This window comes from Silene latifolia, chromosome X (assembly GCF_048544455.1).
Source record: "Silene latifolia isolate original U9 population chromosome X, ASM4854445v1, whole genome shotgun sequence".
NCBI classification, from domain to species: Eukaryota; Viridiplantae; Streptophyta; class Magnoliopsida; order Caryophyllales; family Caryophyllaceae; genus Silene; species Silene latifolia.
The window spans coordinates 345,167,236-345,184,702 of NC_133537.1; the positions used below are offsets into that span (position 1 = coordinate 345,167,236).

Here is a 17,467-nt window from a genome sequence, read left to right on the forward strand (position 1 = left end):
TCTTTTTCTCCCCGTTTTCAATTCAATCACGCGTCCGAGCTCATTTCAGGAATCAACCTGTTCGATTTCAGCCTCAAATAACGAGCTTTAACACATTTTTCACGATAATCCGAGTTTCGTCGAATGCTGTTTTGTGGCACACCGGCACCTCCAAATGTCTTCCGTTGATGCGAAAACTATGCGTGGCCGCTTTATCTGACCCGATGCACATTCTATGTGATTTAGGAAAATTTTATTAGGGACTCGAATCCCGAAAAAAACCGTGTATTATACACTTCAATTTCAACCGTTCGGAAGGTCGACGGAACCTGTTTTTTTTTCTCCTGTTTTTCAATCACGCGTCCAAGCTCATTTCAGAATCAACCTGTTCGATTTCAGGAATCAACCTGTTCGATTTGACCCTCAAATAACGAGCTTTAACACATTTTTCACGATAATCCGAGTTTCGGCGAATGCTGGTTTGTGGCACACCGGCACCCCCAAATGTCTTCCGTTGTTGCTCAACCTTTGCGTGGCCGCTTTATCTGACCCGAGGAACATTCTATGTGATTTAGGGAATTTTATTCCGGACTCAGGAATCCCAAAACCGTGTATTATACACTTCAATTTCAAACCGTTCGGAAGGTAAACGGAACCTGTTTCTTTTTCTCCCTGTTCTTCTATCACGCGTCCGAGCTCATTTCAGTAATCAACCTGTTCGATTTCAGCCTCAAATAACGAGCTTTAACACATTTTTCACGATAATCCGAGTTTCGGCGAATCTTTGGTTTCAGGCACACCGGCACCCCCAAATGTCTTCCGTTGGTGCTCAAACTTTGCGTGGCCGCTTTATCGACTCCGAGTAACTTTTTATGTGATTTACGGAAAATTTTATTAGGGACCCGGAATCCCGAAACCGTGTATTATACACTTCAATTTGGCCCGTTCGAAGTAATTAAATGGAACCCGTTTCTTTTTCTCCTGTTTTTCAATCACGCGTCCGAGCTCATTTAGGGAATCAACCTGTTCGATTTAAGCCTCAAATAACGAGCTTTAACACATTTTTCACGATAATCCGAGTTTCGTCGAATGCTGGTTTGTGGCACACCGGCACCCCCAAATGTCTTCCGTTGGTGCTCAAACTTTGCGTGGCCGCTTTATCTGACCCGATGAACTTTCTATGTTATTTCCGCATAATTTTATTCCGGGACCCCGGAATCCCGAAAAGCCGTGTATTATACACTTCAATTTCGGCCGTTCGTAAGGTCGTATCTGAACCTGTTTCTTTTTCTCCCTGTTTTTCAATCACGCGTCCGAGCTCATTTCAGGAATCAACCTGTTCGATTTCAGGAATCAACCTGTTCGATTTCAGCCTCAAATAACGAGCTTTAACACATTTTTCACGATAATCCGAGTTTCGGCGAATGCTGGTTTGTGGCACACCGGCACCCCCAAATGTCTTCCGTTGGTGCTCAAACTTTGCGTGGCCGATTTATCTGACCCGAGGAACATTCTATGTGATTTCTGGGGAATTTTATTCCGGGACCCCGGAATCCCGAAAACCGTGTATTATACACTTCAATTTCAGCCGTTCGGAAGGTCGTACCGGAACCTGTTTCTTTTTCTCCCTGTTCTTCTATCACGCGTCCGAGCTCATTTTAGGAATCAACCTGTTCGATTTCAGCCTCAAAACCGTGTATATACACTTCAATTTTAGCCGTTCGGGAGGTCGTACCGGACCATGTATCTTTTTCTCCCGGTTTTTCTATAACGCGTCCGAGGTCATTTCAGGAATTAATCTGTTCGATTTCAGCCTCGGATAACGAGTATTAAAACATTTTTCAGGATTATCCGAGTTTCGACGAATACTGGTTTATGGCATACCGGCACCCCCAAATGTCCTCCGTTGTTATTCAAATTTTGCGTAGCCACTATATCTGACCCAGGGAACTTTCTGTGTGATTTCCGGAGAATTTTGTTCCGGGACCCAGGAATCCCGAAAAACTGTGTATAATAATCTTCAATTTGAGCCGTTCGGGAGGTCGTACCGGACCCTGTTTCTTTTTCTCCCTGTTTTTCTATCACGCGTCCGAGGACATTTTAGGAGTTAACCTATTCGATTTCATCATCGGATAACGAGTATTAATACATTTTTTGACGATTATCCGAGGTTTGGCGAATGCTGGTTTATGGCATACCGGCACCCCCAAATGTCTTTCGTTGCTACTAAAATTTTGCATGGGCGTTTATCTGACCCTACGAACTTTTTGAGAGATTTCCGGAGAATTTTGTTCCGAGAACCTGGAATCCCGAAAAACCGTGTATTAAACACATCAATTTCAGCCGTTCGGGAGGTCGTACCAAACCCTGTTTCTTTTTCTCCCGGTTTTTCTATCACGCGTCCGAGGTCATTTCAGGAATTAACCTGTTAGATTTCAGCCTCGGATAACGAGTATTAATACATTCTTCACGATTATTCGAGGTTCGACGAATGTTGATTTATGGCATACCGGCACCCCAAATGTCCTCCGTTGTTATTCAAATTTTGCGTAGCCGCTTTATCTGACCCAAGGAACTTTCTGTGTGATTTCCGGAGAATTTTGTTCCGGGACCCAGGAATCCCGAAAAACTATGTATAATAATCTTCAATTTGAGCCGTTCGGGAGGTCGTACCGGACCCTGTTTCTTTTTCTCCTGGTTTTCTATCACGCGTCCGTGGTTATTTTTGGAGTTAAACTGTTCGATTTCAGCCTCGGATAACGAGTATTATTACATTTTTCACGATTATCCGAGTTTTGGCGAATGCTGGTTAATGGCATACCGCCACCCCCAAAAGTCTTTCGTTCCTACTAAAATTTTGCGTGGCCGCTTTATCTGACCCGAGAAACTTTCTGTGAGATTTCCGGAGAATTTTGTTCCGGGAGCCTGGAATCCCGAAAAACCGTGTATTACACTTCAATTTCAGCCGTTCGGGATGTCGTACCGGATCCTGTTTCTTTTTCTCCCGGTTTTTCTATCACGCGTCCGAGGTCATTTTAGGAATTAACCTATTCGATTTTAGACTCGGATAACGAGTATTAATACATTTTTCACGATTATCCGAGGTTCGACGAATGCTGGTTTATGGCATACTGGCAACCCCAAATGTCTTCCGTTGCTATTCAAAATTTGCGTGGCAGCTTGATCTGACCCGAGGAACTTTCTGTGTGATTTCCGGAGAATTTTGTTTCGGGACCCAGGAATCTCGAAAAACTGTGTATAATAATCTTCAATTTGAGCCGTTTGGGAGGTCGTACTAGACCATGTTTCTTTTTCTCCTGGTTTTTCTATCACGCGTCCGAGGTCATTTCATGAGTAAACCTATTCGAACTCAGCCTCGAATAACGAGTATTAATACATTTGTAACGATTTTCCGAGGTTTGACGAATGTTGGTTTATGGCATACTGGCACTCCCAAATGTCTTCCGTTGCTACTCAAATTTTGCGTGGCCGCTTTATCTGACCCAAGGAAGTTTCTGTGTGATTTCTGGAGAATTTTGTTCCGGGACCTTGGAATCCCGAAAAGCCGTGTATTTATACAATTCAATTTGAGCCGTCCGGAGGTCGTACCGGACCCTTTATCTTTTTCTCCCGGTTTTTTATCACGTGTCCGAGGTCATTTCAGGATTAAACTATTCGATTTCAGCCTCGGATAACGAGTATTAATACATTTTTCACGATTATCCGAGGTTCGACGAATGCTGGTTTATGGTATACCGGCACCCCCAAATATCTTCCGTTGATACTCAAATTTTGTGTGGCCGCTTTATTTTACCCAAGGAACTTTCTGTGTGATTCTCGGAGAATTTTGTTCCGGGACCTTGAAATCCCGAGAACCGTGTATAATACACTTCAATTTGAGCCGTTCGGGTGGTCATACCGGACTCTGTTTCTTTTTCTCCCAGCTTTTCTATCACGCGTCCGAGGTCATTTCAGGAGTTAACCATTTCGATTTCAGCCTCGGATAACGAATATTAATACATTTTTCACGATTATCCGAGATTCAACGAATGCTGGTTTATGGCATATCGGCACCCCCAAATGTCCTCCGTTGTTGTTCAAATTTTTCGTAGCCGCTTTATCTTCAATTTGAGCCATTCGCGAGGTCGTAATGGACCCTGTTTCTTTTTCTCCTGGTTTTCTATCACGTGTCCGAGGTCATTTTTGAGGTTAAATTGTTCGATTTCTGTCTCGAATAACGAGTATTAATACATTTTTCGCGATTATCCGAGTTTTGGCGAATGCTGGTTTATGGCATACCGCCACCCCCAAAATTCTTTCGTTCCTACTAAAATTTTGCGTGGCCGCTTTATCTGACCCGAGAAACTTTCTGTGAGATTTCCAGGAAATTTTGTTCCGGGACCCTGAATTCCGAAAACCGTGTATTATACACTTCAATTTCAGCCGTTCGGGAGGTCGTACCGGATCCTGTTTCTTTTTCTCCCGGTTTTTCTATCACGTGTTCGAGGTCATTTCAGGAGTTAAATTATTCGATTTCAGCCTCGGATAACGAGTATTAATACATTTTTCACGATTATATGAGGTTTGATGAATGTTGGATTATGGTATACCGGCACCAACAAATATCTTCCGTTGATACTCAAATTTTGCATTGCCGCTTTATCTGACCTCGAGGAACTTTCTGTGTGATTCTCGGATAATTTTTTTCCGGGGCCCTGGAATCCCGAAAAACCGTGTATTGTACACTTCAATTTGAGCTGTTCGGGAGGTCGTACCGGACTCTGTTTCTTTTTCTCCCGGTTTTTCTATTCGCGTCCGAGGTCATTTCAGGAGTTAACCTATTCGATTTCACCCTCGGATAACGAGTATTAATACATTTTTCACGATTTCCCGAGGTTTGCGAATGCTGGTTTATGGCATACCGCCACCCCCAATTGTCTTTCGTTGCTAATAAAATTTTGCATGGGCGCTTTTTCTAACCCGAGAAACTTTCTGTGAGATTTCCGGAGAATTTTGTTCCGGAACCATGGAATCCCGAAAAACCGTGTATTATACACTTCAACTTCAGCCGTTCGGGAGGTCGTACCGGACGCTGTTTCTTTTTCTCCCGGTATTCTATCACGCGTCCGAGGTCATTTTAGGAATTAACTTATTCGATTTCAGCCTCTGATAACGAGTATTAATACATTCTTCACGATTATCCGAGGTTCGACGAATGCTGGTTTATGGCATACCGGCACACCCAAATGTCCTCCGTTGTTATTCAAATTTTGCGTAGCCGTTTTATCTTACCCCAGGAACTTTCTGTGTGATTTTTGGAGAATTTTGTTCCGGGAACCAAGAATCCCGAAAAACTGTGTATAATAATCTTCAATTTGAGCCGTTCGGGAGGTCCTACCGGACTCTGTTTCTTTTTCTCCCGGTTTTTCTATCACGCGTCCGAGGTCATTTCAGGAGTTAACCTATTCGATTGCAGCCTCGGATAACGAGTATTAATACATTTTTCACGATTATCCGAGGTTCGACGAATAATGGTTTATGGCATATCGGCACCCCCAAATGTCTTCCGCTGCTTTCAAATTTTACGTAGTTGTTTATCTGACCCGAGGAACTTTCTGTGTGATTTCCGGAGATTTTTTTTCCGCCGAGGAATCCCGAAAAACTGTGTATTATACACTTCAATTTGAGCCGTTCGAAGCTCGTACCGGACCCTGTTTGTTTTTCTCCCCGTTTTTCTATCACGCGTCCGAGGTCATTTCAGGAGTTAACCTATTCGATTTCAGCTTCGGATAACGAGTATTAATACATTTTTAACGATTTTCCGAGGTTCGACGAATGTTGGTTTATGGCATATTGGCACTCCCAAATGTCTTCCGTTGCTACTCAAATTTTGCGTGGCCGATTTATCTGACCCAATGAACTTTCTGTGTGATTTTCGGAGAATTTTGTTCCGAGACCCTGGAATCCCGAAAATCCTTGTATTATAAACTTCAATTTCAGCCGTTAGGGAGGTCGTACTGGACCCTGTTTCTTTTTCTTACGGTTTTTATATCACGCGTCCGAGGTCATTTCAGGAGTTAACCAATTTGATTTCATCGGAAAACGAGTATTAATAGAAAACGAGTATTAATACATTTTTCACGATTATCCGAGGTTCGACGAATGCTGGTTTATGGCATACCGGCACTCCCAAATGTCTTTCGTTGCTACTCAAATTTTGAGTGACCGCTTTATCTGACCCGTGGAACTTTCTTTGTGATTTTCGGAGAATTTTGTTCCGGGACCCTGGAATCACGAAAAACCGTATTTTATACACTTCAATTTGAGTCGTTCGGGAGGTCGTACCGGACCCTGTTTCTTTTTCTCCCGGTTTTTCTATCACGCATCCGAGATCATTTCAGGAGTTAACCTATTCGATTTCAGCCTCGAATAACGAGTATTAATACATTTTTCACGATTATCCGAGGTTCGGCAAATGCTGCTTTATGGCCCGTAGTCGTCTAAACCATATTTTGTTTTAAGGGCATCCCATAGTTCTTTAGCAAGTAAGATATTGCTGTAAATTTTGTTGAGAGCGGGAGTCATATAGTGAAGAAGCATTCCCCTACATGTTTTGTTATCCATTATAAAGTTTTCTGGGGCAGCGGTATTGGTGAGAGTTTAGCCTACTTGAAGTTGACCCAGAAAGAAATTCATTTTGTCAGACCACATTTTATAATCCTTTCCGTCAAAGAGTTGTAGTTTAGTCATGTAGGGAATAATGGGGTTTGACACAATGGGGATACCATACCGGGTTGCACCACTACTACCCATAATAAAATAAACTGAGAGCACTAATCGACTTTAGATTGTTAGGCGAGTAGTAGTAAAACAGTAAACAAGTAAGGGAATGATCTTATCTCAAACGGAAGTTGTGGCGTGGCTGAGGTAACTGCCCTTAAATCGATTATGCCTCGTTTACTACATACGGATTCAATAGCATTCGAACCCCAGGATTACACAACCACTGCAAACTTCGTGTAAGTAAGAGTGCAGATGAAAACCGCCTAAAACGTTGCCAAGACTTCAGACAAGGAAACACTAACAACCCGGGTGGTCTTTGTTAATATTCATACCAGGAAACATTAACAACAAGGGTGAGCTTTATTTTATATTTAAATCAGGAAAATTAAGAACATAAATGAATCCTTAGTGTAGAAACCATGACACGAAAATAATTTTTCTTTGAAACATTTTTAATTTGAGAGCAGTATAAGAGGAAGAAAAGAACTGATTTTTGTTGTGTCTCCAAATGACTGGGTTGAGTGCCTATTTATAGTCAAAACAAAGGAAGTGACTATTGTAATGAACAACATACATTGGGCACAAGTGAGTAGAGGCATGGGTGCAGGAGGCATGCAAAGGCCCTGTTAAGAATCTGTTGTAGAAAAGACAAGGACTAGATGAGGGGAATCTAGCAAAAAAAAAAATAAAGCAGTATAGTTTATGGGCAAGCCCGCACCGCAGATGTTCTACCAGAGCCCGGCTCGGTCGGCCGTGGCGTGGTGTGGCGTGGCGTGGCGTGGCGTGTTAGATACTTACCACACATCACCTAGTAGGTTAGTGTAAAAATAGATGTATAAACCCATTGATATGTTGTTATTTTGTCAATGTGGACAAAATATTACCACTCAAAAATTCTTTTGAAGCATATTTCCAACACCTGCCAAAAACTGGACACGTTCCTTCCCCCACGTAAGTAATATCCATCTTATTTACCTAGAGACTGAGTTGTGATAACATCAGTCTGATGACTTCTGATGACTTCCCCTAATATTCCACGTCCAAAAGAAAAACCGAACTCTTCCAAAATAAAAGACTGTCGTTTTTTGTAGTAACCCACAATCTTTTTCTGAATCATTTCCAGGAACCCTCGAGAAATCGGTTTTTCTATTTTAATTTTTCTTGATAAACTGAAATACTCTGAAACCATCTTACTTACCCATGTTATTTTCGCTACATCCTCGTACGTGAAGCGCTTTAACAGAAATTCTAAAAGGTCATAATTGTTCTTGAGGATATTATCAATAGAAGCCATGGTGTTATAAAAGGAGTTTTTTTTTCTGTGGATTTTTTCTTGGGTTATGAAGAATAGTAAATTTACAAAGAGAAGATGAAAAACAACTTGAAGATGCGAAGACAAAGATAAATATAACTTGTACTATTATTTATGTAATGTATTTTGAACAATATTTGTAATTATGATTGAGAGAATTCTGTGTTTCATATATTTTCTTAATTATAAGAAGTATATACAACGACTTGGTTTGTGGGTATTTATAACAAACTCCAACCGTCTTATAACAAACTATAGTTAGGTATATAGTATTAAGGTACATTGATAAGTCTATTTTCACTAAAACAAATTGTCACTTGCGCCACGAATAAGGCCACGGGAATTTATAATTCGTGGCTAATTCTGCTTAGCCACGGAGAAAACCTATTCATTATTTTGGAAAAATAAATTATGCCACAGGATAACTTTTCCTGTGACGAAAAATCACTTGCGCCACAAATTAGGCTACACCCGTGACAAATAATCATCTTAGCCACGAGCTATGTCACACCCGTGGCGAAATTATATTTAGCCACAAAATATCCCGTGGAAAAAAAATTAGTCACGAATAAACAAACATCTGTGGCGAGTATCTTTTTCGACCTAAATTAAGATATTTTCATGTTAAGGCAAACCTAAAAATTGCTTGATTAAAAAAATACAAAATCTGAATGAAATTTAATCAAATATAAACAATATGAAAATACATTTAAATATAAAATTTTGGAAACACTTTGATTAATTTAATAAATATTTTTTACTGTTTTATTTACTTTAATAAGAAATTTTTATAATTTTATAAAGTTATATGTAAGCAAAGAACAGTTTATCGTCTAAATTTTTTGATTTTTTTTAATAAATCACAATATGTTTTGTAGGTTTTTAAAAACATTGATAATTTAAGAAATTTGTTTTAATATATAATTTTTTTTAATAAAGTCGTGAATTTCTTATAATTTCTTTTACTTTTTAAATTAAACCTTTATAATCTTGAATAACAATCTTAAATAATCGTATCACATTTAAAGACATAGCATATCAAATTAAATAAATAAGTTATATACCATATGTCTTAGAGAAATCTAAAATTAATATATTGTCAAACCGTTTTATTCAAAATTAGATTTACAACTTTATTTGTAAGATATTTATAGAAAAATATGAATTTGATATAAAATTTAACTTGTTGAGAAAAAAATTGGGAAATTTTTTTAGGAGTGAAAAAGAAACAAAAATTGGATTACAAAATTGATTAAATAAAATAAGTGTGCTAAAAAAATGATCTACCACAAATTAATTAAAAAAACATATATGAAAAATTATCAATATGAAAATTCAATATGTTGAATTTTTTTTCCATTTAAAAATGAGCGCATAACAGGGAAAATATATAAATGATAATAATTTAAAGTCACAAGTGCAAATAATGTGAAATTTTTGAGAAAATAAACGATAATCATAACAAAGAAAAATCAGTTTAGGAAAATAAACGATTTTGTTGTACTTCAGGCTTTTTCTTCTTTTTTTTTGGGTAAAAAGTGACTACTTTTTGGTTAATAATGACCACTTTGGGGGGAAAAGGACCATTAGTTATAAAAAGCGGTGATAAGGCTAAAGTCGTATCACCTTAATCAAAATAAACCTAAATTACTACTCCCTCAGCTTCCAAAGCATTCAAATCGGCTTCTAAGTCAACACTCTCATCACAGTTGTAAACCATCTCGGGAGGATTTCCTTTATGTTATAAACAATTTCATTCAAGCATTTCAAGCTATACTACATATTATATTTCAAGCTTTCCATTTGTTCTATCTTGTTCTGCATTTCCAAGCTCATTTTCAATTGTTAACGTAATATTATTCCTAGTATTATTTTGTTATTCCATTGTCAATTCCATTTATTAATTATCATGTTTACTTTATCATTTGTCATTATATTAGTTATCATTATGCAAGAATAGTTCACTAGTCTAGGGATTAAGGGAAGTCATGCATAAATAGTTTTAGCAATTGTTGAATTGGGATGTAATTATATCGACTAAAAGTTTCTATCACATGTTTGTATTGTTCTGTTAGTCTTTGATTGTTGGACACTATCTTAGATTAAATTTGTTAATTCACTTTTATAAGTCGAGTGGCATGAAATTGAATTAGACTAAGCATGTTTTAGTAGACGACCTAGCCATAGCGAGAGCTCGTTAGGACCCATTCTATGGTTGACAATAAGGCCGAGAGGTGGTTGTCTTTAAGCCTAAACAATTAACGATATTATCAACTCCTATGTTTAACTTGAGCAATTGCATAATTTGCATGTGTGACCCGACCTCCATAGACTCTTCCTTTATTATTATTGTTTCATAAACCCAACCAAACCAATCGATAACCGACCTTGATAGAATTCACCCCATAGCAACTTATATAGCAACTCTCGTCTCCTTGTGTTAAACCCCTATTACTACATTCATTTGTGTTTAGGGTGTTTATCTTTCATTAGGTGGCGACATCATATCAGTGGTGGAAAAAATGGGAAGAAAAGAAACATGACCCGGTACGACCTCACAAACGACTCAAATTTTAAGTGTATAATACACAATTTTCGAGATTTCAGGTTCCCGAAAAAAAAATGTCTGTAAATCATACAGACGGTTCTTTGGGTCATATAAAGCAGCAACACAAATTTTGAAAAGGAACAGAGAACATTTAAGGGTGCCGATATGCGATAAACGAGTCACGAACGAAAATGAGGCACGCCTAAAAACTAGATGAATACTTCTAAATTATGACTGAAAATTGAATACGGTAACTCATAAAACGACCCCTGAAATGTGGTATTAAAACTTTGAGGAAAAGAAACACGACCCGGTACGACATCCAAACAACTCAAATTTAAGCGTATAAATTATAATATAAGGTTTTCGAGATTTCAGAGTCCCGGAACAAAAAATTCTGTAAATCATATATACGCTTTCTCTGGTCAGATAAAACAGCCACATAAATTTTTAGAAGCAACAACGGACATTTGATGGTGCCGATACGCGATAAACGAGTCACGAACGAAAATCAATCACTGATAGGCTATCGCACACCTATGCAAAGATAATATTTATACCCTAGACAACAATGAATGTAGTACTTAGGGGTCGAGCCCAAAGGAGACGGGAGTTATTAATTAATTGTTATGGAGCGAATTTTATCTTGAATCGACGCGGTTGATTGATTGATTGGTTGATTATGCAAATAAAATGAAAACAATAATAAAGAAAGTGTCTAGGGAGGTCGGGTCACGCATGCTAATTATGTAAATGCTCATGTCAAGTTAGGAAGTTGATTTTACGATAAATGTTTAGGCTTAAAGACACCCATCTTACGGCATTAGTGTCAACCATAGACCGGGTCCTAGAGAAACTCTCATCCATGACTAGGTCGTCCTACTACACATGCTTAGTCTAATTCAATTCCATGCCTCTCGACTTTAGAACGAATGAACAAACTTAATCGATGAATAAGGCCTTTAAACATAGATTAAACATTAAGGTGCAAACATGTGATAGAAACAATTATACAATATTAACTTATCCTCATTTTGACATTTACATATTACTTAATCATGCATGGCTTCCTTTATTCCCTAGACAAAAGTAACTACTCAAACATGATGAAAATATAAATTACAGTAATGATAATTAAAATGATAAACATAATGGATATGTAAATAGAAATTACCTTGCAATATGGAAATGAACTAGAAATGAAAGAACAATGCTTGTAATGAAATAACTTGAAATGAAACTTTGCAATATAACTTGAATGGAAATTGTATTGAAATATTTATAACATAAAGTAAATCTAAACTAAGCTAAGCTAATAACTAAACTAATCTAACTACTAAACTTAGAGAGAATTATGAGAAATTGTGTATGTGAATGGTGTAAGAAAGTGTGTAAGAGACCCCGGATCAGCACCCTTTATATAGGGTGAAGGGAGTAACATAAACAATCAAGAGGGGGCTGACCCCGATCGGGGCCACTAACCCCGATCGGGGTCGTGGGTTTCTTGCTTGTTTGTCTTCAATTGTAATTAATTATCAAATGGTATCCAATGCTTATGATTTAATGCTTGTTTAATCACCCGATTAATCACACTTTGGCATCCCAAGCTCCTCAAAGCATCCAAAGTAGCATCCAAAATTTATCATCTTATGTTTGGATTTTGTGGACTTTGCATTTGGGCTTGACTTCCATTTAACTTTGTTGTGCATTTCTTCATTTAATCCATCACTTTTGCTTATGCAAGTCCAAACATTATCTTCATGCTAGTCCATACTCAGTCTTCAACTTAGCTTGCTTCTAGTGACTTGCAAATGAGTAGGATTAAGCTCCTAAAAGCTCAAATACCTACAAAATATGACAAAACATACAAATAGAACTAGAAAGCAAATATTAGCTCAATATCACTAAGGTTAGTGCATAATGACATGTAAATTGGAGCTAAAAAATGGGGATAAAATGTATATAAATTGGACTTATCAATCACTCCTTCAAAATAGATAAATACTTCTAATTTATGGCTAAAAAATCGAATACGAACTGATGAAGCGAGCCCATACACGTTGTGATAACCTGGAGGAAAAAAAACATGACCCGGTACGACCTCTCGAACGGCTAAAATTTAAGTGTATAATACCCGGTTTTTGGAGTATCAGAGTCCCGGAACAAAAATGTCTTTAAATCATGTAGACGGTTCCTCGGGTCAAATAAAGCCGTCACAGAAAATTTGAGAAGAATTAGAGGAAATTTAAGTGTGCTGGTATGTAATAAACTAGTCTCGAACAAAAATCGGGTACTTCTTAAAAAAAGATGATAACTTATTATTTAGGGCTGTAATCAAATATTATAACTCATGAAGTAACCCCACACTCGTGGTGGAAAAACTGGAAGAAAAAGAAACATGACCCGGTACGACTTCCCAAAAGGCTCAAATCTAAGTGTATAATACACGGTTTTCGGGTTAGAGCCCGAAACAAAAATGTATGTAAATCATACAGACGGTTCCTCCGGTCAAATAAAGCAGCCACACAAATTTTGAAAAAAAACAGAGAACATTCGAAGGCGCCGATAAGCGATAAATGAGTCATGGACGAAAATCAGGCACTCCTTAAAAATAGATGAATACTTCTAACTTATGCTGAAAATCGAATACGGTAACTCATGAAGTGACCCCTAATACCTTGTATATCAAAACTTGGAGGAAAAGAAACATGACCAGGTACGACCTCCCAAAGGCTCAAATTTAAGTGTATAATACACGGTTTTTGGGAGTTCAGGACAATATCTTTAAATCATACACACGGTTCTTCGGGTCAGATAAAGCAACCATTCAAAATTTGAGAGCCAACGGAAAACATTTGATGATGTCGATAAGCGATAAACGAGTCACGGACGAAAATCAGACACTCTTTAAAAATAGATGAATACTTCTAATTTATGGCTGAAAATCGAATACGAACTGATAAAACTACCCCAGACACGGTGTGGTAAAACTGGTAGGAAAAGAAACATGACCTAGTTCGACCCCCAAAACGGCGCAAATTTAAGTGTATAATACACGGCTTTCAGAATTCCAGGTTCCCGGAATAAAAACGTCTTTAAATCATAGAGACGGTTCTTTGGATCAGATAAAGCAGCCACACAAACTTTGAGAAATAACGATGGACATTTGAGAGTGCCGGTACGCGATAAACGAGTCTCGGCGAAGATCTGGTACTCCTTAAAAAAAGATGGATATTTCTTATTATTTGGAGCCGGAAATCAAATACAGTAACTCATGAAGCGACACCAAACACGTGGTACAAAAATTGGGCGGAAAAGAAACATGACCCGGTTCGACTTCCCAAACGACACAAATTGAAGTGTATAATACACGATTTTCGGGATTTAAGGGTCCGAGAACATATATTTCCGTAAATCATAACGACGTTTTCTAGGGTCAAATAATGTAGTCACACAAATTTTGAGAAATAAAAGAGGATATTTAAGTCTGTCGTTATGTAATAAACTAGTTTCGAACGAAAATCAGGTATTTCTTAAAAATAGGTGATAAGTTTTTCTTTAGGGCAGTAATCAAATACTATTACTCATGAAGCGACCCTTGAAACATTGTATAAAAATTGGGAGGAAAAGAAATATGACCCGTTACGACCTCCCAAACGGCTAATACACAGTTTTCGGGATTTCAGGTTCCCGGAATAAAAAATGTCTTTAAATCATACAGACGGTCCCTAGGATCAGATAAAGCAGCCACACAAGTTTTGAGAAGCAACATAGGACAGTTTGGAATTAACATTAATCCACAATTTGGAGAGTTGTAAGCCAAGCTGGGAAATAAAACCTGAAAGTTTTGATATGTAATATTGAATTGAAGGTGATTTATTGGTAGAATAGGCTAGTAGTTTGAGGTGGAAGACGTTGATTGTGTCTCAAGTATGAAGCATTGAGCAGGTAGTGTTGTTGGGTTGTGTCTCATTATTGTGATCATCCTGCGATTGTGTTCTTTACATGTACATTGAAAGTCGAGCCTCCCTCCCGTTTGGTAGGATGGATTAGTTGCTACTTAGCCTAGTTTTGAACTGACATTGAGTTTCCCTTTATTCACTCAGTTTGGCTGGTTTAAAAATGTGTGAGCGCTTAGTTTTAAGGAGGAGGTTAATGTGTGTTTCCCGTGTATGGGATGAGATTAAGCGACCTTTGTAAATACTCCCTCCAATTTTATATTTTCTTCTCCTTGCTTGTAGGCACGGAAATTAAGGAGAGGAATAAAATAAGAGTAAAAAGTTGAGTGGAGTTTGGTGGTTGTAGAGAGGGATGAATAATTATGAGTTAAATAAGGAATGGTGGGGTCAAAACAGAAATTAATAAAATGTGAGTAAAAGAGTTGGGTGGGGTTTGGTGATAGGAGAGAGAAATGAATAAAATAAGTGTAAAAATTTCCAAAATAAGAAAGGAAAAAAAACCTAAATAATCCGTTTAAGAAAATAGGGAAGAAAATATAAAATAGGAGGGAGTAGTAAATACGTGACAGCTGCGTACGTTGAGAGCATTATTCTGTTGGAAAATGAAGTAATGAACAATTAGGGAGTTATTTAGGTTGATGTGCATGCGTTTACTTAAATAGGGGAGATGTCCTTAAGTCTAAATCCATTTGTTCATCCTTGGTAAAGAGTAAAGACTAAGGGCATCAACAATAGAGATTTGTCAGCAAAAGTTTTTGTATTTTTTAGAGGTTTGTTAACAAATCTCTCTATTGTTGGGAATGAGGTTTGAGCTTCATAGATGAGAATGGTTACAATTTTGTAGACATGTTTGTGTTGAGTGATGTGGCATTAGACAAATCTCATTTGGATTTGTCTATTACTAATGCTTTAAGGCTATGACAGGTGGAATATACTTCGCAATTAGAGTTAAGAGAGTGGTATGGTTAACCGTTAATGAACCTGCAGTTGTATCTGTTTTTTTGGCAATTATTTTGTTTGTCTCAAAAGCCATAAGGTAAATGGTTGGTGAATTGGTAAAATGGTAATAAGAGCAGAGCAAAGTAGTTTAAATTTGTTTTTTTATTAAGAAAGTAGTTGAGGTATGTAATACACGTAGACGTAGACCACGTAGTCCGTAATTGGCATAAGAGAAGGAAAATACGGAAAAAAGGGGAAGTTGGGAGAGGTGAGGTGGAGTTTATTAGGCGGGTAAATGAAAGTGCGGGATAATCAAGTGATAATAGAGGAGGGAGGGGGGTTGAGTTTGGGTGTGGTTGGGAGCGGGACCCAGCAGAAAGAGAGAACACCATGCAGTCAAGTAGGCAACCGCAGACCTCTCTCTCCTCGGGTTGTGTTGGGCTGGGCCGTCACTGTCAACCTCCTCACCTCTTTATTCGGATCTTTACCCTCTCCACCTCCTTTACCCTCTCCCTCTCTCTCTACCACCGCTCAGATCTACAATTCTTTCTCCTCCTTCTTCCTCAATGGCTTCCTCCATCCAACAACCACAACCACAACCACAAGAGCCCTCTCTCGAACCTAAGCCCGAACCATCTCCATCTCCATCTCCCTCTCGACAATTGATCCCGATGCCAACAGCCACTTTGACCCCGATGTCGGCGTCCACACCTGACTCGGATTCAACCGACTACGACACCACCCCTATCCCCATGGCTATCCCTATGGGCGTCCCTATCGTTCTCCCTCCCGTTCGCCGTCTCCCTCCTCCCTGCTGGACTCCCGACGAGACCTCCGTCCTCATCGACGCCTACCGCGACATCTGGTTCTCCCTCCGTCGCGCCAACCTCCGCGCCAACCACTGGCAAGATGTTGCCGATACGATTCATTCCCACTGTCCCCACGTCCACCCTCCTAAAACCGCCGTCCAATGCCGTCATAAGATGGAGAAGCTACGTAAGCGTTACCGGGCTGAACTCCTCCGTGCTAAGTCCATCCCTCACCACCGCTTCTCCTCTTCCTGGGTCTACTTCTCCAAGATGGACTCCATCGACAAGTCCTCCTCCGACAACATCAACATCAACAACAACTCCGCCGCTTCTCTACCGTCTCCTCAGCCTCTCTCTTCTGTCCCCTTCGCTGCTGCTCATGATGCTTCTGCCCAACAGCGCCACCATGATGACCATCTTACGCCGCGTACTTACTCGCAACCCAGGCCCACTCCCTACCCTACTCACAGGTTTCCAACTCCTCCTTCTCACTCCCACCGCCCTCCTCCTACTTTTGCTCCCGATTTTGATGATTCCCCTCCTCCCAATCCTACTTATGCTTTCAACAATAATTATCCTGCTGCTCCTCCTCCTCCTAAATCCGCCTACACTTCCAACTATGGGACACCTCACTATAACAACGCCTCTAGATTTGTCAACACTAATGATGATAATAACACTGGATCTGCTGGACCCTCTGGTATGGGATTGGAGATGGATTATGTGAATGCCTCTTCTTCTTCTAAGAAGAAGAGAAAGATGATGATGAGTAACGGAGGACTGGAAAAGAGGGACAAGGGGGAGGACTCCGGGGGAATGGAGATGGTGCAGGCCATCAGGATGCTAGGAGAAAGCTTTCTCAACATGGAGAAGATGAAAATGGATATGATGAGGGAAACTGAGCGTCTCCGCATGGAAATGGAGATGAAGAGAACTCAGATGCTCCTCGATTCCCAGCATCGCATCATCCAGGCTTTTGCTAAAGGCTGGACTGATGCCGTCATAGACAACACTGATGATCATGATGCTGCTTCCTAATGTAATGCAGTCCCCCCTCCTTGCTAAATGTGCTTGGTAATCAACTGCCTACTTGTCCTAGTTTAGTTTTATGTTCCTTCATGGATTTCAGGATTTACCC

General features: G+C 39.2%; 1 protein-coding gene across 1 annotated transcript; it reads left to right on the top strand.

Moving 5' to 3' along the window:
* Positions 1–16,086: 16,086 nt before the first annotated feature.
* LOC141621098 (uncharacterized) lies at positions 16,087–17,367 on the top strand. Its single transcript, XM_074437806.1, has one exon. It carries the CDS (start codon positions 16,087–16,089, stop codon positions 17,365–17,367), a length of 1,281 nt encoding a protein of 426 aa, XP_074293907.1.
* Positions 17,368–17,467: the final 100 nt, after the last annotated feature.